This window comes from Primulina eburnea, chromosome 14 (genome assembly GCF_022965805.1).
Source record: "Primulina eburnea isolate SZY01 chromosome 14, ASM2296580v1, whole genome shotgun sequence".
Taxonomy (NCBI): domain Eukaryota; kingdom Viridiplantae; phylum Streptophyta; class Magnoliopsida; order Lamiales; family Gesneriaceae; genus Primulina; species Primulina eburnea.
The window spans coordinates 26,891,755-26,908,933 of record NC_133114.1 but is presented as its reverse complement, the minus strand read 5'-3'; the positions used below and the strand labels follow the sequence as shown (position 1 = coordinate 26,908,933).

General features: G+C 34.7%; 2 protein-coding genes across 3 annotated transcripts; both read left to right on the top strand.

The window, feature by feature from the left end:
• Positions 1-589: 589 nt before the first annotated feature.
• On the top strand, positions 590-4,777 carry LOC140812098 (cell division protein FtsY homolog, chloroplastic). Its single transcript, XM_073170295.1, has 12 exons — positions 590-980; positions 1,281-1,385; positions 1,483-1,556; positions 1,638-1,696; positions 2,321-2,358; positions 2,709-2,829; positions 2,908-2,976; positions 3,067-3,149; positions 3,255-3,323; positions 3,643-3,705; positions 4,063-4,180; positions 4,419-4,777. The coding sequence occupies exons 1-11, from the start codon at positions 666-668 to the stop codon at positions 4,174-4,176; spliced, it is 1,110 nt and encodes a 369-aa protein (XP_073026396.1). The 5' UTR covers positions 590-665; the 3' UTR covers positions 4,177-4,180; positions 4,419-4,777.
• A 1,302-nt stretch (positions 4,778-6,079) lies between these two features.
• On the top strand, positions 6,080-14,457 carry LOC140812468 (uncharacterized). Of its 2 annotated transcripts, none has more exons than XM_073170734.1 (7): positions 6,080-6,253; positions 6,709-7,072; positions 7,161-7,254; positions 12,390-12,511; positions 12,648-12,794; positions 13,811-13,909; positions 14,127-14,457. In XM_073170734.1, the coding sequence occupies exons 2-7, from the start codon at positions 6,758-6,760 to the stop codon at positions 14,193-14,195; spliced, it is 846 nt and encodes a 281-aa protein (XP_073026835.1). In that variant the 5' UTR covers positions 6,080-6,253; positions 6,709-6,757; the 3' UTR covers positions 14,196-14,457. The 2 variants fall into 2 exon arrangements, with proteins under 2 accessions (XP_073026835.1, XP_073026836.1); XM_073170735.1 differs by having other exon boundaries at positions 6,693-7,072.
• The last annotated feature ends 2,722 nt before the right edge of the window (positions 14,458-17,179 follow it).

Genomic DNA, 17,179 nt, shown 5'->3' with positions numbered 1-17,179 from the left:
TATATTTTATTCCACACGCACACTCACACAGTCACACACGCACACACACACACGCACACACATATTTTAGATAAAATTCAAATCAACAACTAGATAAGGATATGGATGCAATAGATATCTACTTTTAGAAATATATAAAAAAATATTTTATTTATTTCTAGCTGTTCAAAAAATAATTTAAAAAGTTTGGCTCCATAATGACAGATAATAATCTCACACCTCATTTCATAATTAGTTTTATTTTATGATTTTTCCATGTAATTTTTAACTCAATTTTCTTAGCTATATTTTATATGAAAAACATTATATCTTCACTTTCATATTTTCTAACTTGTGCTTATATTTACTTTTTTCATTTAACCATTTAATTTTTCCTCCAATTTATGTTATCATTTTACTTTATTTGACAATTTTAATTGAAATATAATTTTTCAACAAATTTTTTTTTGCACAAACATTCGGTTTTTTTTTTTTTTTTTCCCCATTCTGCCATTTATTTTTGTTTTGTTTTCTCCAATTTCTGTATTTACTATATTGCCTCAATGATTTAACCATATCTAATAATCTTAATTGAAAGATATTTGCAATTCGACGACGTTTAAATCTTTCTGGTAATTCTATCTGTCAATTGCAGCTCCGCCCTCACTTCATTACCGTCCCACAAAATGGCTTCACCGCTGCCTTCTCATCTTCTCCTACCCCCCAAACCGCCACTGCCATCTCCACTGACTTCCTCCTCCAACCTCCTCCACGTCCCAGCGGTCTGGACCCATACCCGTACCTCCCGGTTCAAATGTGCATCTGGGCAAACAGGGTTCTTCACAAAACTTGGGCGGTTGATCCAAGAGAAAGCTAAGAGTGACGTGGAGAAAATCTTCTCCGGGTTTTCCAAAACAAGGGATAATTTAGCTGTCATCGACGAGCTTTTGCTTTACTGGAATCTATCTGATACTGACCGGGTTCTGGATGAGCTGGAAGAGGTTCGATATTCCCATATTCTGTTGTAATTTTGTTGCCAAATTATGTGCGGAGCTTCTTGCTTGGATTCGATTTTTTTATTATTTAAATTTCGCTTTGACATTAGAGAATAATCTGTTTACCGGGGACTTTTCGCAGCTGATAATCACACCAACCATAATTCATATGTATGTGGAGTTCGGATACTCATTTTATTATTATTCGATTGATACTGGTTTAAAACTATTGATGATATGAATTTAAGTTACTGGGCTTGTATATTTTTTGATCAGTTTTATATTTCCTTTTCTATTTACTCTTAGGCATTGTTAGTGGCTGATTTTGGTCCAAGGATTACCATGAAGATCGTGGAGAGTTTGAGGGATGATATATACGCTGGCAAACTCAAATCTGGGAGTGAAATTAAAGTAATTATTCTGATGCTTATTTCATGTAATAGCTTTATATAGCAAGATTATGTTTTTATACTTCAAGTATTATCTGAGTGTAAGTATTTAATTATAGGATGCTTTAAAGAGGAGTGTATTGAATTTGTTAACTTCAAAGGGACTTAAAACCGAGCTCAAGCTTGGTTTCAGGTCAGAACTGGTTCAATGAAACATTGTCTGTTGGCTTGTTTTGGGTTCCACATGGGTCACTGACTAAATTTTGATTGCTAGAAAACCTGCTGTGATCATCGTGGTTGGTGTCAATGGAGGTGGGAAGACTACATCTATCGGTAATCCTATCAAATTGATACTGAAATATGTTTTTTTAAGTTTAACATCTTTTGGATATAAAGGATGATGGTTTTTTTTTGCTTGCTCTTGGAAGAAAATTATTTGTATTTTTCACGTCCATGAAGGAAGTGAATATAAACAGTATCTATATTCTATAATCTTCTTGTAAGTTGAATTGATCTGTAAATTATGGTTCAGTCTTGTTGGAAACAAAAAATATATTTGTAAAACAGAGATGTTATTATTAAAAATAAAATTATAATATATTTTTGGTGGATTTTATTTTGATCTAGAAAAATGTAATTACACGAAATATTTCCTAAGACTTTTTCATTGTGTCATAATTGTATTAAGAGACACCACTCACCTGTAAGAATTTTTAATACTCTGCCATTGTGTGCTAGATATAGGACTTGTAATCAAATTAATTAAATACTATATTTTGTTGCATGCTATGTTCACTATATTTTTAATAATATTTAAAATCCAACAGATATTTTTAATAATATTTTAATAGAACGTCATTGCAATTATCGCTTTTCGTTATATTGGTTTTGAAGATTTCCTGGATTTATAGATATTTAAATTCGTAAGACTGAAGAAATATTCCGTCTACTGTGCAGGAAAACTTGCCAATAGATTGAAGAAAGAAGGGATCAAGGTGAGATGTCTATCCTCCTGTCCTTCTTGTCTTGTTTTTGTTGGTTAAATTATTATTTCAAGATTAATCTTAATAAAACAAGGTTGAACTTTCATTTGGTTTAAGCCTTCAGAGAATGTAGTCCAGATGCTTTTATTTCACTTTTCGTTTTGTGTGGACCTTTGATCCGCTTTTTGTAATTAATATAATATCGTTTCCTATAAAAAAAAAAATTCCTGACTAATAAAACACAAATTCACTAACTCTCTTACTCCATGGAACTTAGACGTTTATTATGTAATAGACATAATCCGAGCCTAAAATTAAGTTGTTTCTCATTTCTATCTGGCACACTTTTAAAATTTTGCTAGGTGTTGTTGGCAGCTGGAGATACGTTTAGAGCAGCTGCAACTGATCAATTGGAGATATGGGCAGAAAGGACGGGTTGTGAGATTGTTGTTGCTGAAAAAGAAAATGTAAAGGCCTCGTCAGGTAGAATACCTTGTTATATAATGTTAAAAATGCTGCAAATGTTTCCTAACATGTGATTTTGAAGTTTTTCCCATGTAGTTCTTACACAAGCCGTAAAAAAAGGGAGAGAGCAAGGTTTCGATGTCGTTCTGTGCGACACATCTGGACGTAAGTTTGATACAGTCATTTTTTGCTTTCTGTTTTACAATTTTGTTGCTAATTAACAATTTTTCCTTTGCATTCTTATCATAATTACAGGTTTGCATACTAACTATAGCCTTATGGAAGAATTGGTAGCTTGCAAGAAAGCTGTTGGCAAAGTTGTCTCTGGCGCGCCTAATGTCAGTATTCTCGAATTTCTGCTGATTTTTATTGTATGGCTCGATACCTGATGGTGGCATGTTGAACTTTCGCCAATATTTATGTAATTATTTCACAATTTACAGGAAATTCTGCAAGTATTGGATGGGACAACTGGCTTAAATATGCTTCCGCAAGCAAGAGAATTCAATGATGTAATGTATCCTATCCATGGTCGGCAACACTGTTTTAACATTCTATAATTTTAAATTACCCCCCTTACCCCCCAAAAAAAGAAATTTAAATATTCAGGTATATTTACTCTAAAAGTACAAGTTTATTGAGATGGCACCCCTCGCCATGAGCTCCCCTGCTTTCTTCATTATGCCCCGAACATTTTGTATTATTGCGCCTAAAATTTTCTAGTTATTATTTGATGTAATTTGAAATTATAGTTTGTTAATTGAGCCTTGGAGTTTTCTCATAGCAAATCCCATCTTGGATTAAAGAGTTAGATTTGATACTCCGTTTCAGGTTGTTGGAGTGACGGGATTGATTTTGACCAAACTTGATGGTTCTGCGAGAGGCGGCTGTGTGGTATATTGAAATTTCCTATTCTTGTTGTTTATCCCTTTCCTATGGAAAATTGTATCTACTACCCTCTCCAACACATAAACCTCCAATCCAAAACTCAACAGTTTCATCTAACCTACCGAACTTAAAAAATGCTAAAGATTTGGTATAAAATGACTCCACGGTAACAAAATATGCCTAATTGTCTATGTTACTTGTGGAAAGAAGATGTAATCATGAATTTGGCCGAGGTTTTGCATAACTAACATGTTTTTTAGGGTGGCACATGCAATTCTTCATTATTAGTATTATAGCGACCCCCAACTCTTTGTCCTTCAAATTTATGGGACACCATATCTTATATTCTAATTCTACGTGCAGGTTAGTGTAGTTGATGAGCTTGGCATTCCTGTGAAGTTTGTTGGTGTCGGCGAAAAATTAGATGATCTCCAACCCTTTGATCCAGAGGCGTTCGTTAATGCAATCTTTCCATGAAATGGTGAAGATCTATGTCTCCATCTTTGTACACAACAACACAAGCATGCATTGCCCATAGCTTTGTTCTTTGATCCAGTAACTGGGGAACTATCCCCAAATTTTAAAAATATTCGTATAAGATGCAAGTTTCTCTAAAGACCAGCCTAATTCTCCTCATCCTGTCTTACCCCATGTTTTGAACTTCAGAAGCTGCCCCTCTCTGCTTTGATCCTTGTTTTTATTATATATGGTCTTCACAGCGTGGCAGGAGTTGTTCCGACTTCTTATGCCTTATATGCCGGAACCGCATTGGAGTTATCTTTCGCTCTGCCAATGGATGGATTATCTATATCACTTCATGAATGAGAGTTGGACAAGAATTCTGAGGTATTTCATTTCCTTGGGAAGGTGGATTTGATCTACCGCGCAGTGCGACTGGCCTCGACACACGGATTTGCATGATTTTACATAAATGTAATAATTCAGGACACAACTTCGAAATAAACTAAAGAGCGTGTTATGGCCTGCTGTTTTCTCAAGAGTGTGTTATGGTCTCCTGTGATTGGTTTGAATGCATTTCCAGTTGCCTGAAATTATCCGGTACTGTATTTGATAGAAATGGTACCAATTGCTTAACGCTTCTGCTTCTGGAAAATCATTTTATAAGAATCATATATTTGAATCTAAAATATTCTGATTAGAATACATAAAATAGTAATGGGAATATATACACAAATATTTAATAAATGAATTGAGTGAAAAGATGATATTATTTGTTAAAATAGAAGGGGAAAAAAAATAACGAGTAGCTTATATAAGAAACAATAATATATTCCAAAAGACCAAGGCTGCTATCAGAGACGGAGATTCACTCGTAACGACTGTATATAGTGTTTGCAGGACTGTTGATGTAAGGCAAAAATTTGTATGAGACGGTCTCACAGGTCGTATTTGTGAGATGGATTTTTTATTTGGGTTATCCATGAAAAAGTATTATTTTTTTATGCTAAAAGTATTATTTTTTATTGTGAATATGAGTAGGGTTAACCTGTCTCACAGATTAAGATCAGTGAGACGGTCTCACATGAGACTCACTCTTGATGTAAAAAATATGACTACAATAATAACAAGGATGGTCTAATTCAAATGAACTTTGATATTAAAAAGTAATTCAGGTCAGTGATCAAACAATACTCAAACAAAGAAAAACATATAGGTCTCTTATAATATATCATCCAAAATTCAATATTACCACTCTTTACTCACCCAAAACCATAAAAATTGATTTGAATTCATATAATCTTTGACACATCTAATTAAATTACTGAATTTGTTTGTTGGACCAACTGCTCTGACTCATTTTCATTCAGAAATGAATGAATTTTATCAGCTTTGTATATGTAAAGACACTCCGATGTCAACTTACCCTCAAATTGATTTTTTTCAAGTTTAGTAGGACAATAAATCAGTGAAATAAAAAAAACATATCTCTAATCAAATGAATGTTCAATAAAAGAAGGAATGAAAATAGAATCAGTCATTTCTCATGAAAAATATATTTTTTAAAATCTGGGTCGGGTATCTGTTGGACAGGATATTGGGTCGGATTTCGTGAAACTCGACCCACACCAACTGACTCTCTCGTCCCAAAAAATACGACCCAACATACGACTACACAAAGTTGGCCCAATTTTTAATATTAAAAACGTTAGTGCGATGTCACAAATTGCCGAAAACATTAATGAGAAGAGATAAAATGTGGATCGAGCTTATATGTTCTATGTCAAGTATGGTGGAACCCGACCCACAACATTACAAAACCCGACCCACATCGTACAAAACCTGATCCACATATTCAAAAGTCTAACTAGAATTTGAGTAACAATAAAAATTTCAAAGGATTTTATTAATATTAATGGAGGTTTTAGTCATACGGACAAAAGGGTGAAATACACTCACCATCTTCTTCTCGATTATATTAGATAGGACTCCGATCACCCAATTTTCCCATCGAGAGAGGCTGTGAGGGATATGATTTTCGCTTGCAAGACCTTATCTTCCAGCGATATTCCACCGGAAGAATTATTCAGTCGAGGTTAGGAGCTCTCAATTTCTTAGATTCATTTTGTTGATAGAAACCTGCATTGCATAATTTTAGTTCGTGGTAATTCTGTATGTAAGCTTTATTTTATCAAATTTGTTACTTATGTACGTGCGCGTGTCTCAGAGTGAGTTGGGGAGTGGGTGAACTTAATGTAAAAGGGAGATTGGCTTTCTGCTTATGAATCACGCGAGCTAACACTTTTGGTGGATGTTGGTTTTATAGTAGTTGTTTTGAGAGAAAAGCGGAATTTTCTTTTATGAGTAATTCAATTTTTTTGAGTTGACTGGTATATCTTTCCTCTTTTTAATTTTTCCTGCATTGTCTTGGAAGATTAAGCAGCATGCTTGTTGGTCCTTGTGATTTGTGTCTGTATTTTGTATAAACATCTGCTATGCTTATAACTGCAATTATATTTTCCTAAGATTCGAAGTGTTTAACTTTTGCAGTTGATGAATTGAATAAGCCTATCAGCAGGCTTTAGCTTGTGAAATACTGATGGGTCATGCCAAGAATTTGCCAAAAGTTGGTTCTGCGAAGGATTTATTGCTTCCGGATTCTGTGTCTGAACTGGAAATCGATGAAGAAGTTGATACTCATTTGCAAGTTCTATACACTGCTTCATTTGAGGAACTTGCATCAAAGAATGTTAATTATGATACGATAATATGGCTCTCGATATCCCTACTGCTAGTTATAGCCTGGGGTATTGGGATCATCATGTTTCTTTATCTGCCATTCAAAAGATATGTGCTTCAGAAAGATATTGGATCACGCAAACTCTATGTTACGTCAAAAGAAATTGTGTACAAGGTATTTAATCTTCTATTTGATCTCTCAGGTGTAGTGTAGTAAACCTTTTGCATGAAATTATATCCTGATGTTTTTCTCACCTTATTAGGTCACAAGGCCTTCTTATATGCCGTTTTGGGGAGAAACAAAGATTGAGAAGCATATACCTCTATCCATGGTGATTGATATCATAATTGAGCAAGGTATAACTCAAAACACTTGTCACTTTGCCAAAATTAAGGAAAGTGCTTGATTTTTCACAATTTCCTGGTTGGCTGCATTGGGACCATGCATATAACTCTGTTTTCATCGTATCCTTTTTTTTATTGGATAAAGAAATCAGTCCAGTGTGGAGGTGGAAATAAGTTCTCAGTTTTAGCCAAATTTACCTGGAATGTTCGATTGGTAATTTCTATAGCTACTCGCTTAGTTGGTATGGTGTCACGTCCCGATACCGGGGTGAGTTGACATCCGGCGTTGTTTTACAATTATTCAATCGTAAATCAACAAGCCTCGTAGTATAGTGTACAACCAAACCAGTCTTTTTCATAAAACATACATTGTCTTTACAACGTAATCAACTTAACAAACGAGTGCGGAAGCAAACAACGTAAAAATAAAATATAGCCGATATATGGCCTCACCCCTTGGAGAAATTACATATAGGGGACTGATCAGTAACACCATGAATAATAAGATGAAATAACAGTACAATACGAATAATATATGATATGTCTATATGCATATGATAAGTTATGTTTGTTCATGGTTAATATCAGGTCTTGACTTTTGTTATGAATTATTATTGTGACATGAAATTCATTTAATATTTACAATAAAATATATATAAGTTATGTCATGTCTATCATTTTGTCTATTTATTGTCCCGACGTTTGTTGAGACACGGAAAATTTCGAATTGTTAAGATCTATATATGTATATTCTTGTGTTATTATGATCGATCGACCCCCACTTGCTGAGTATTTCACAAAATACTCACCCTTACACCTCTCACTCCCAGATAAGAATGAAAAACAAGTTGAAGAAGAAGAACAAATGAATTTCTGGGGATGGTAACAAGGTTTCAGTTGATCAAGACATACTTTGGAATCTGACTATCTTTTATTTTTACGTTGTTCACTTCCGCACTCGTTTGTTAAGTTGATTACGTTGTAAAGACAATGTATGTTTTATGAGAAAGACTGGTTTGGTTGTACACTGTACTACGAGGCTTGTTGATTTACGATTGAATAATTGTAAAACAACGCCGGATGTCAACTCACCCCGGTATCGGGACGTGACATTTAAGTGGTATCAGAGCCTTCCAGGTTCGTAATCCGGCTGGGAAATTGCCATAGGAAATTTGACAAAGTCAGTTTTTGGCAAGATCCTAGCGACTTCCTACCAATGAACAATATTCACTATTCTTATCGTAACATCTGAAAATCGCCAAATTCTATTGTTGAAGCATCCAAAATCACGTTTTGCCATTTTTGGTAATAATCGTGAATATCATAACTCCTTGTTCTAAGCCTTTCCATTTGTTTTATTTCAGGAAATGGCTCCCCGTACTCGTGCTGAAATACCCAAACGTATGCGTAAACTCGCCCTTAGCGACCACGAAATTGCGATGGCACATCTTAGAGCGCAACTTTATGAGGAACAACAAAAATATCACGATCAATTGTTAGCCAAAGACTTGGTATATGAGAACTTGAAGAAGGAAAAACAAGAACTAGAAGATATCAAAGACCATCTTCAGGCTGACGTGCAAAGGTTTGCTTATTATCTTAACTCAGAAGAAAAACAGCACGAAATGACCAAGAACAAACTAGAGGCTTCCCAAACAATAGCCCTTGAAATGGATGGATTACGCCAACGAATGTTAGAGGAATCTCAAGCACTACAGTCTCAGATTTAACAAATGTTGTCAATGGAAAAACAACGCCGTCAGCAAGATAAGGCAACCATTCAAGAACTGCATAATTCAGTGCAGAATTTGACTATGCAAAATGAACAATTACAGAATCATTTTCATTTAGCACTTCGAGCAATTGGAGTTGTGTCTCAATATTCTTGAGCCAGCCTTGACCAACTTCTGGGTCAGGGTTGCCGTCAAACGTTGGGACTCGATTCCTCCAAAGAGATTCATAATGGTGTTTGATTCCATTCGGTGGTGGTGGTGGCTGATTAGTGTTGGTATTTAAATGGCTCATTCTTTGGAGGGTTGTTGCCACAATGGTTGCTATGGTCATTAAATCTTCTCTGCTAAGGCCAACTCTTGCTGGTGGCGGTGTATCTTCGTTGTTATTGTTGTTGCAATCATTGTTGCGATTGGCATATCGCGGGTTGCGGTTGCTACGATGGGGTCTCTCTGCCATTTCCTGCACGCGTGAGAATTTCTAAGAGGTTTGAATAACTATGTACAAAAATATTGAAGATTATCTAAAATATGAACTCAATCAAGGAATAAATCAAATAAACTTTTTATTGATTCCAATGAAAAGGAAAAGCAATACAAATCAAAGTTTTCAGAAGTGCAAAGATAAGAAGTTCAAAAGAAAGGAAATGAATTATAAATCCTTATTACAAATAATCACGACACTAAATACTCAATCATCTAAAATCTCGCCATCTCCTAGTATTTCGTCTTCCATCTGTTCTTCTACCGGTTCTACTTCCGGCTCCAATGCCATACAGATGGCATCCTCAAGATGATGAACATGATTCTGTAATTGTTCATTTTGCATAGTCAAATTCTGCACCGAATTCTGCAGTTCTTGAATGGTTGCCTTATCTTGCTGACGGCGTTGTTTTTCCATTAACAACATTTGTTAAATCTGAGACTGTAGTGCTTGAGATTCCTCTAACATTCGTTGGCGTAATCCATCCATTTCAAGGGCTATTGTTTGGGAAGCCTCTAGTTTGTTCTTGGTCATTTCGTGTTGTTTTTCTTCTGAGTTAAGATAATAAGCAAACCTTTGCACGTCAGCCTGAAGATGGTCTTTGATATCTTCTAGTTCTTGTTTTTCCTTCTTCAAGTTCTCATATACCAAGTCTTTGGCTAACAACTGATCGTGATATTTTTGTTGTTCCTCATAAAGTTGCGCTCTAAGATGTGACATCGCAATTTCGTGGTCGCTAAGGGCGAGTTTACGCATACGTTTGGGTATTTCAGCACGAGTACGGGGAGCCATTTCCTGAAATAAAACAAATGGAAAGGCTTAGAACAAGGAGTTGTGATATTCACGATTATTACCAAAAATGGCAAAACGTGATTTTGGATGCTTCAACAATAGAATTTGGCGATTTTCAGATGTTACGATAAGAATAGTGAATATTGTTCATTGGTAGGAAGTCGCTAGGGTCTTGCCAAAAACTGACTTTGTCAAATTTCCTATGGCAATTTCCCAGCCGGATTACGAACCTGGAAGGCTCTGATACCACTTAAATGTCACGTCCCGATACCGGGGTGAGTTGACATCCGGCGTTGTTTTACAATTATTCAATCGTAAATCAACAAGCCTCGTAGTACAGTGTACAACCAAACCAGGCTTTCTCATAAAACATACATTGTCTTTACAACGTAATCAACTTAACAAACGAGTGCGGAAGCGAACAACGTAAAAATAAAGATAGCCAAATTCCAAAGTATGTCTTGATCAACTGAAACCTTGTTACCATCCCCCAAAATTCATTTGCTCTTCTTCTTCAACTTGTTTTTCATTCTTATCTGGGAGTGAAAGGTGTAAGGGTGAGTATTTTGTGAAATACTCAGCAAGTGGGGGTCGATCGATCATAATAACACAAGAATATACATATATAGATATTAACAATTCGAAATTTGCCGTGTCTCAACAAACGTCGGGACAATAAATAGACAAAATGATAGACATGACATAACTTATATATATTTTATTGTAAATATTAAATGAATTTCATGTCACAATAATAATTCATAACAAAAGTCAAGACCTGATATTAACCATGAACAAACATAACTTATCATATGCATATAGACATATCATATGTTATTCGTATTGCACTGTTATTTCATCTTATTATTCATGGTGTTACTGATCAGTCTCCTATATGTAATTCGGTGAGGCCATATATCGATTATTATTACCCACCGCATCAGGGCCATAAACTTGTCATATTTTATCATGTTTTAGGAAAATTTTCCTTTTTACCATTTCTAACTTGAATCATAACAGTGTTTTTAAACATAATTCTTAGAATACACCAAATTGGTGTTTAAGAACATATATTAGAATATAACATGAAACGAAGACAACATAATTTTGAAACGAAAAGAACATGCACTTGAAATTGATTTAAACATGCTTAACAATTTATCGAAACGAAATATTTATATATCAAATCGAAGGAATATATCGTGTCGATCGAATTTTCGAAAGCATACTTAAATACTTTAAAACATAAGCCCACTTACAAAAAGGTGCTCCTAAATTATGGAAGAAACAAGCTGGAAGTTAACATCCGAAAATCCGTAAGATTGCTAAATTCGCTTGAATTCCGAGCAGTATTCTTGCAGATGAGGCTGGAATGTGGATATGATGTTTAGAACATTTGAAAGTGTATTATGAACGGTGGAGATCGGATTCTGAGGTAGGGAGTGATGGGACGAATTTCCAGAAATATAACTGAATTCTGGCTCCTAAATTTCACTTCAAGGAAGATTGATGGTTTCAAACTTCAAGCTTGCTCTAGATGGAGAGGTTTTGGTGTGATTTCTCCCAAACTTAATACATCTATTTCTAGGCAAGATTTTAAAACAATTTCCACAATTTGATGCATACTTTAATATATTTTATTTATTTTAGTCAAAAGTTTGACACCTTTGATTTTCAATGTTTTGCACTCATGTTTTGTCAATATTTTTGCAATCATGTTTTTCAATGTTTTGCACTTCATAATAATAATAATAATAATAATAATAATAATATTCATAATTCTTACCTATGGTGTGGCATTATTGCAAACCCTAGAGCCCTTGTGAAAAGTCTGGAACTTCTGATCAGGAGCAATTTCTTGCTATCCTTTTTATAGTTCATATCTGACGGGAAAATAATCCCACAAAGAATAGAACTAGACAGTATGAAATGACATAGATAAAGGCTGATTTGAAGAAAGATTACTGGAAAGTGCTCTTGTTTATTGCTTTTTTGGTGGGGAAAGTGTATGCTGTGAAAAACTCTGTAGTACAAAATCTGAATCTTTTTAGCATTGAAAACAATTTAGTGCTTGAAACTAAAAGTAATAGATTAGTCAATTACCACAAATATGTATCCTTTGTAACATCGTCAATATTTAGGTTGCCTACAATCAATGTATGGATTGCATACTTTTAGAGTTGAAAGTATTGCACATGGTAAAGCTGCACCTGTTGATGAATTACGGGTTCAAGGAGTTCATAACCCTAGACTTCTGAGGAAGGTATCTAAAACCCAACTTTTCTCTCGTATTCGTGTTGAATTATGAAAATTATCAGTAATTTTTTTATAATATCGGTTTGCTATTTTTCGGTATTATTTTGAGTTCGAAGGTGTAATCGTTAAATGATGATATGCAGGTGATTGTAACACAAGCTTCAAAGAGCATACACGATGTCAAAACCTGGAATTCTAACCTTCAAATTTCTGGAGGTGAAAGTATGTTTCGAATGGAATCTTTAACCTTGGGTCCAGCTGTACTGAATTCGCCATCTAAAGGATGGAAGGTAACTTATAAATTCTGTACTTTGTTAATGTGCATCACTTGGATGGTTGGTCAAGGTAATAAACTTTCCACATGATTCTCTTTTTCCTGTGAATGTTCCATCAAAACAAGAGGCCTATAGATTCCCCATCGCATTTTTTTTTAAAACACCAACCAACTGCATTCGTTCTTTTTCAAAATTTTTACAACACGCCATTTCAAATCAACTATTAAAAATTAGACAATCTCGCAATAATTTTTTTGCTATACCTTTCTTTTTATGTATCATCGTACTACTTCACCTTTTCTCAAAAATCATAGCACATGTGTTTGTACTCATTATATCAACCTTCAATATTGATATCATTTTAACACCTTTTTCAAAAATTTGAGTTTGGTTCAGTGATCTAAAGAGCGGTAGGTGGTACGCGAGCGATCGCCCGCCGCCTACTAGGCGGCCGCCTGAACTGTTTTTTTTCCACTTAAACATATATTTTTTCTTGTTTATTTTTGTATTTATCTGATAATTCATCTATATCGGATTCAGACTCAAAATCAATGACATTTTCTTGCTCTTTATACGATATAAATTGATTGAAAAATATGTCAAACAATTTTTTTTAAAATAAACAAAAAATTATTTTATATCACATTAGGCGGCTGCCTAGGCGGTTTATAACAATCGGCGCGGTGAGTAACCACCCAGCGCCTAGGCAGTCTGCGCCTTTTAGAACACTGGTTGGGTTGATACAAGAGTCCAACCTAATGCTGTCTTATTGCTTTTTTTTCTTAAGTGTTTTTACTTGAGGCCATATTGCCGTGTGCAGTTCAAATTGCATTTGATTTCATTATATTTTGAATAGAGAAGCCGTGATATGTTCATTTGTTTACCAGCATAACTTGGTATACTGGAGTGTTAATGGTGATGGATAAAAATAGCCAGCATGCCTGCATGCATGCTTATGGTTGCTCCAAACTACTGTCTCCTTAGTTCATGTAATCTGTCTCCTTAAAGCACTTGGGTTGATTATTTTGCAGACAATGAATTCTCCTCATCATGTCTCAGTGGAAACACGAGGTGTAGCAACTTCAGATTTGATGCTTCACAAGCTTGAAGAAGTTAGCAAGTCAGTGAGGGTAAAGATCTCTCAGCTTCTCTTTATATCACATGGCTCCATCATAATTGAATTTTGTAGCTTCAATCAATATACTATCAAAGCGAGACAAGATTAAATCTTGTTTCAGAGGCTACAAAATTTTGTTCTTGAATACCTCAATCATGATATGTTCTTGTTGGCCCTTGCTCATATGTTTACTCGTCTGATATATGTTTCTAAATTTTACTTGTTTTCAGAAACTCGAGTTTCTTGTTGAGAAAAACCAAGTCCAGCTGCCTGGCAGTTCATGCGTTGAAAATGCCTAAGAAGTTTTCTCTTTCCTAGAATTGCACCTCTCGATTTATTAGATGTTTCATCTGGTAGCAGGAAGCAACATGCTTCGTTGTGGTACATAAAGAGATTAGAATAGTTTCATTTTCTTCCATGAATTTTGATTCACTCGTTAAACTATAATTTGTGTTCTGTCTGGAATGGCTCGTTATTGTACATACTCTTGATCTATTGCCTTAGCAACATTTCAAGAGTTGTTTGCTGGCTCTGGTGGGTAATGTATAATTAAATTTTATATGTATTGTTTTAAAAAATAATATAATATGATATCAACACTTTATAAAACTTCTATCTTTTAAAACGATAACATAGCATTTGATTCGTAGATGAGATGATGAATGATTAGTCATAATAAGATGATAAATATATATATTTGGATAAGATAACAAGACGTAATACAAATACTTGTTAAAGCTTGAGCTACCGTCCCATGAGTTCTTGCCTTTTATTGTAAAGTCATCTCTTGAGTGAACTTGGGTCCAAGCGGGATCTTTGGGTGAACTTCAGCCCAAGAATTCATGGGTGATCTTCGGCCCAAGAAACTTTACTCACATAACTCTTCACACCTGGTTGGTGGGGTCATGCATCCTCAAGTCTCAAATCTAAGGACCTTCACGCATACGGACTTAGTTTCATAGAGATTTGATATCAATTGAGCCACTACAATGATGAGAATCAATCACTGTCTTACAATCCATGTACAGTGCTGCCTAAAGCTAGTCCATAACATGTTTGACTAGTTTTAGTTGTAATTACGTGACAAAATATTCTTGCACTACGTAAAATTCACATGCGGGATTATTTTGATTGTGTGGAAAAAAATATTTTGGGTTTTTCAGTAAAGAATACGTAGACAAACACATCGTTCCTTGATCTGAATTGTATTAAAAAGGTCATGTTCGTTTTGTTTTTAAAAAAATAGTGTAAACTGTACATTGACATGTACAGGAACTGTGCCGCCCTAGAATTTGATTCAGGAACGACGTCTTAAGTTTCATTAAAATTCTGACATGTGAAAATATAATTTTTTTCAGCTCATCATCAAGTATAAGATGTGGGCGTACATCTGTGCATTTTCTTTCCTAAACAAAATTTAAGCCATACACCGTGCACAAGACGTGGACAAGCCATTGGGTGATTTTTTCTTTCGAAAATTTCAGCCTTGCATACTTTGTACTTTCTATAATTTCTATATAATCAAACATATTCTTCTTTTGAAAAAAAGTATCAACCATTAACAATGTCATGTAACTGTCGTGAACAACGTAAGACGAAAATAAAACATCAATACGACGACAACGACAATCTTTAAGATAATGATCCAATCTTAGATTTATTGACTAGATTAAATAAAAAAAAAAAACTAAAATTTCTTGTGGAAAAGGCTTGGATAAGTGCTCATCCTCAGCCCTAGCCCGTCATTCCCCGTCAGCTAGCAACTCCTCAGCCTTTTTCATTTGCATATCGATGAAATCTAGTTAACCCAAAGGTCCAACAACTAGTTCTGAGGATAATAAATAATACTAAATAAATAGTAGCATGCAATAAACATAGACCTCAAACATCATCATATAAAATATTTTTCTCAACATCTCAACTCATTTTAACATTTTTCTCATAACTTCAAATTCTTTTGCAAAACGTGTTTCATAACTTTTCCATCAAGATCATAAATCTTCTAGCTTAGCTCCTCATAATATATCTGATTTCTAGCTTAACTCCATGGAATGAATCTTAAATTTGGTGGGACACCCCGAGTCCCCGACCCAATGCCGACACCCACATCGCCCGTAAAATCAATCACAAGCCTGTCATGTATCATTAAAATCTCTTAAAAAAATTTCCTTTCGGTTTATATACGCATGCTGCCCAGAAAATTAAATATGAGATCTCTTTGGAAAAACAAAATTCTCACATCCTTTTTGCACCCAAAATCATTTTCTTTTCAAAATTCCTTTAACGTGAATATGTTGGCAAATGGACTTTTCTCTCTAATCAATTAATTTTAAAAGTGTATAAGCCTAAATTTTAAAAGTGAAGTTAAAACTAGTAAATAAAATAAAGTAAATCATTTCTTCGCTGTTAAACTCAAATATTTAAATTTTATTTATCACAACAAATGGTGATTTTTAGTACAAAACCTATCATTGGAAAATAAAAATAAAACATTTACCATATTCATCTTCCTTTTGAATCTTAACTTCAAAACCAAGTAGTTGAAAACTTCACATTAAAAAATCGATCAAAACTTAAATCTGTTAAAGTTGTGTTTTAAATTATACAAGTGCACTTTGAGATAACACTTTTATTTTGTGAATAAGTAGGGTAGTTATCTGTTAACATCAGTACCACATTACTACAACTTTGAGCTGAGCTTCTCCATTGCTGAATTACACTGATGTGCTCTCTTTTCTTCCTCTTCAATTTCAACATGGTATCAGAGCCTTAAGTTTTTGGATTTGATTTCTAATTGCTCGATCATAATTGATCAAAAGATCTGCATCTTCTTTAAATCGTTGTTGCTGAAAATATGCTTCGATTGAGATGGCTTCTACTGCAATTGATGTTCTGGATGCATTTTATATTAATCCATCTGACACACCAGGCTCAATATGATTATGAGCAACAGATCGGTACTGCGAACTATGGGATCTGGAGTCGCGTAATCTTAATTATGTTACGAGCTAAGAATAAGCTAGCATTCATAGATGGAAGCTGTAAAAGGCCAGACTCTGAATCGGATAAGATATTGCAGTGGGAGAGATGTAATGCAATCGTTTTATCATGGATCATGAATGTCGTGTCGAAGGAGATATTTAGTGGAATTGTGTATTCAACTACGCAGATGTGGTCTGGAGTGATTTGCATTGAACGATTCAACAAAGTGAATGGCTCAAGGATCTTTGCACTTCATCGAGAAATAGGTTGCCATGTTCAAGGTAACAACTCGATCTCAGTA

Coding starts and splice junctions, on each gene's coding strand:
- LOC140812098 (XM_073170295.1), top strand. CDS start 666: ATGGCTTCACCGCTGCCTTCTCATCTTCTCCTACCCCCCAAACCGCCA. Junction 3,324..3,642: donor AAGCAAGAGAATTCAATGAT/GTAATGTATCCT, acceptor ACTCCGTTTCAG/GTTGTTGGAGTGACGGGATT. Junction 3,706..4,062: donor CTGCGAGAGGCGGCTGTGTG/GTATATTGAAAT, acceptor TTCTACGTGCAG/GTTAGTGTAGTTGATGAGCT.
- LOC140812468 (XM_073170734.1), top strand. CDS start 6,758: ATGGGTCATGCCAAGAATTTGCCAAAAGTTGGTTCTGCGAAGGATTTA. Junction 7,073..7,160: donor CAAAAGAAATTGTGTACAAG/GTATTTAATCTT, acceptor TCACCTTATTAG/GTCACAAGGCCTTCTTATAT. Junction 12,512..12,647: donor ACCCTAGACTTCTGAGGAAG/GTATCTAAAACC, acceptor GATGATATGCAG/GTGATTGTAACACAAGCTTC.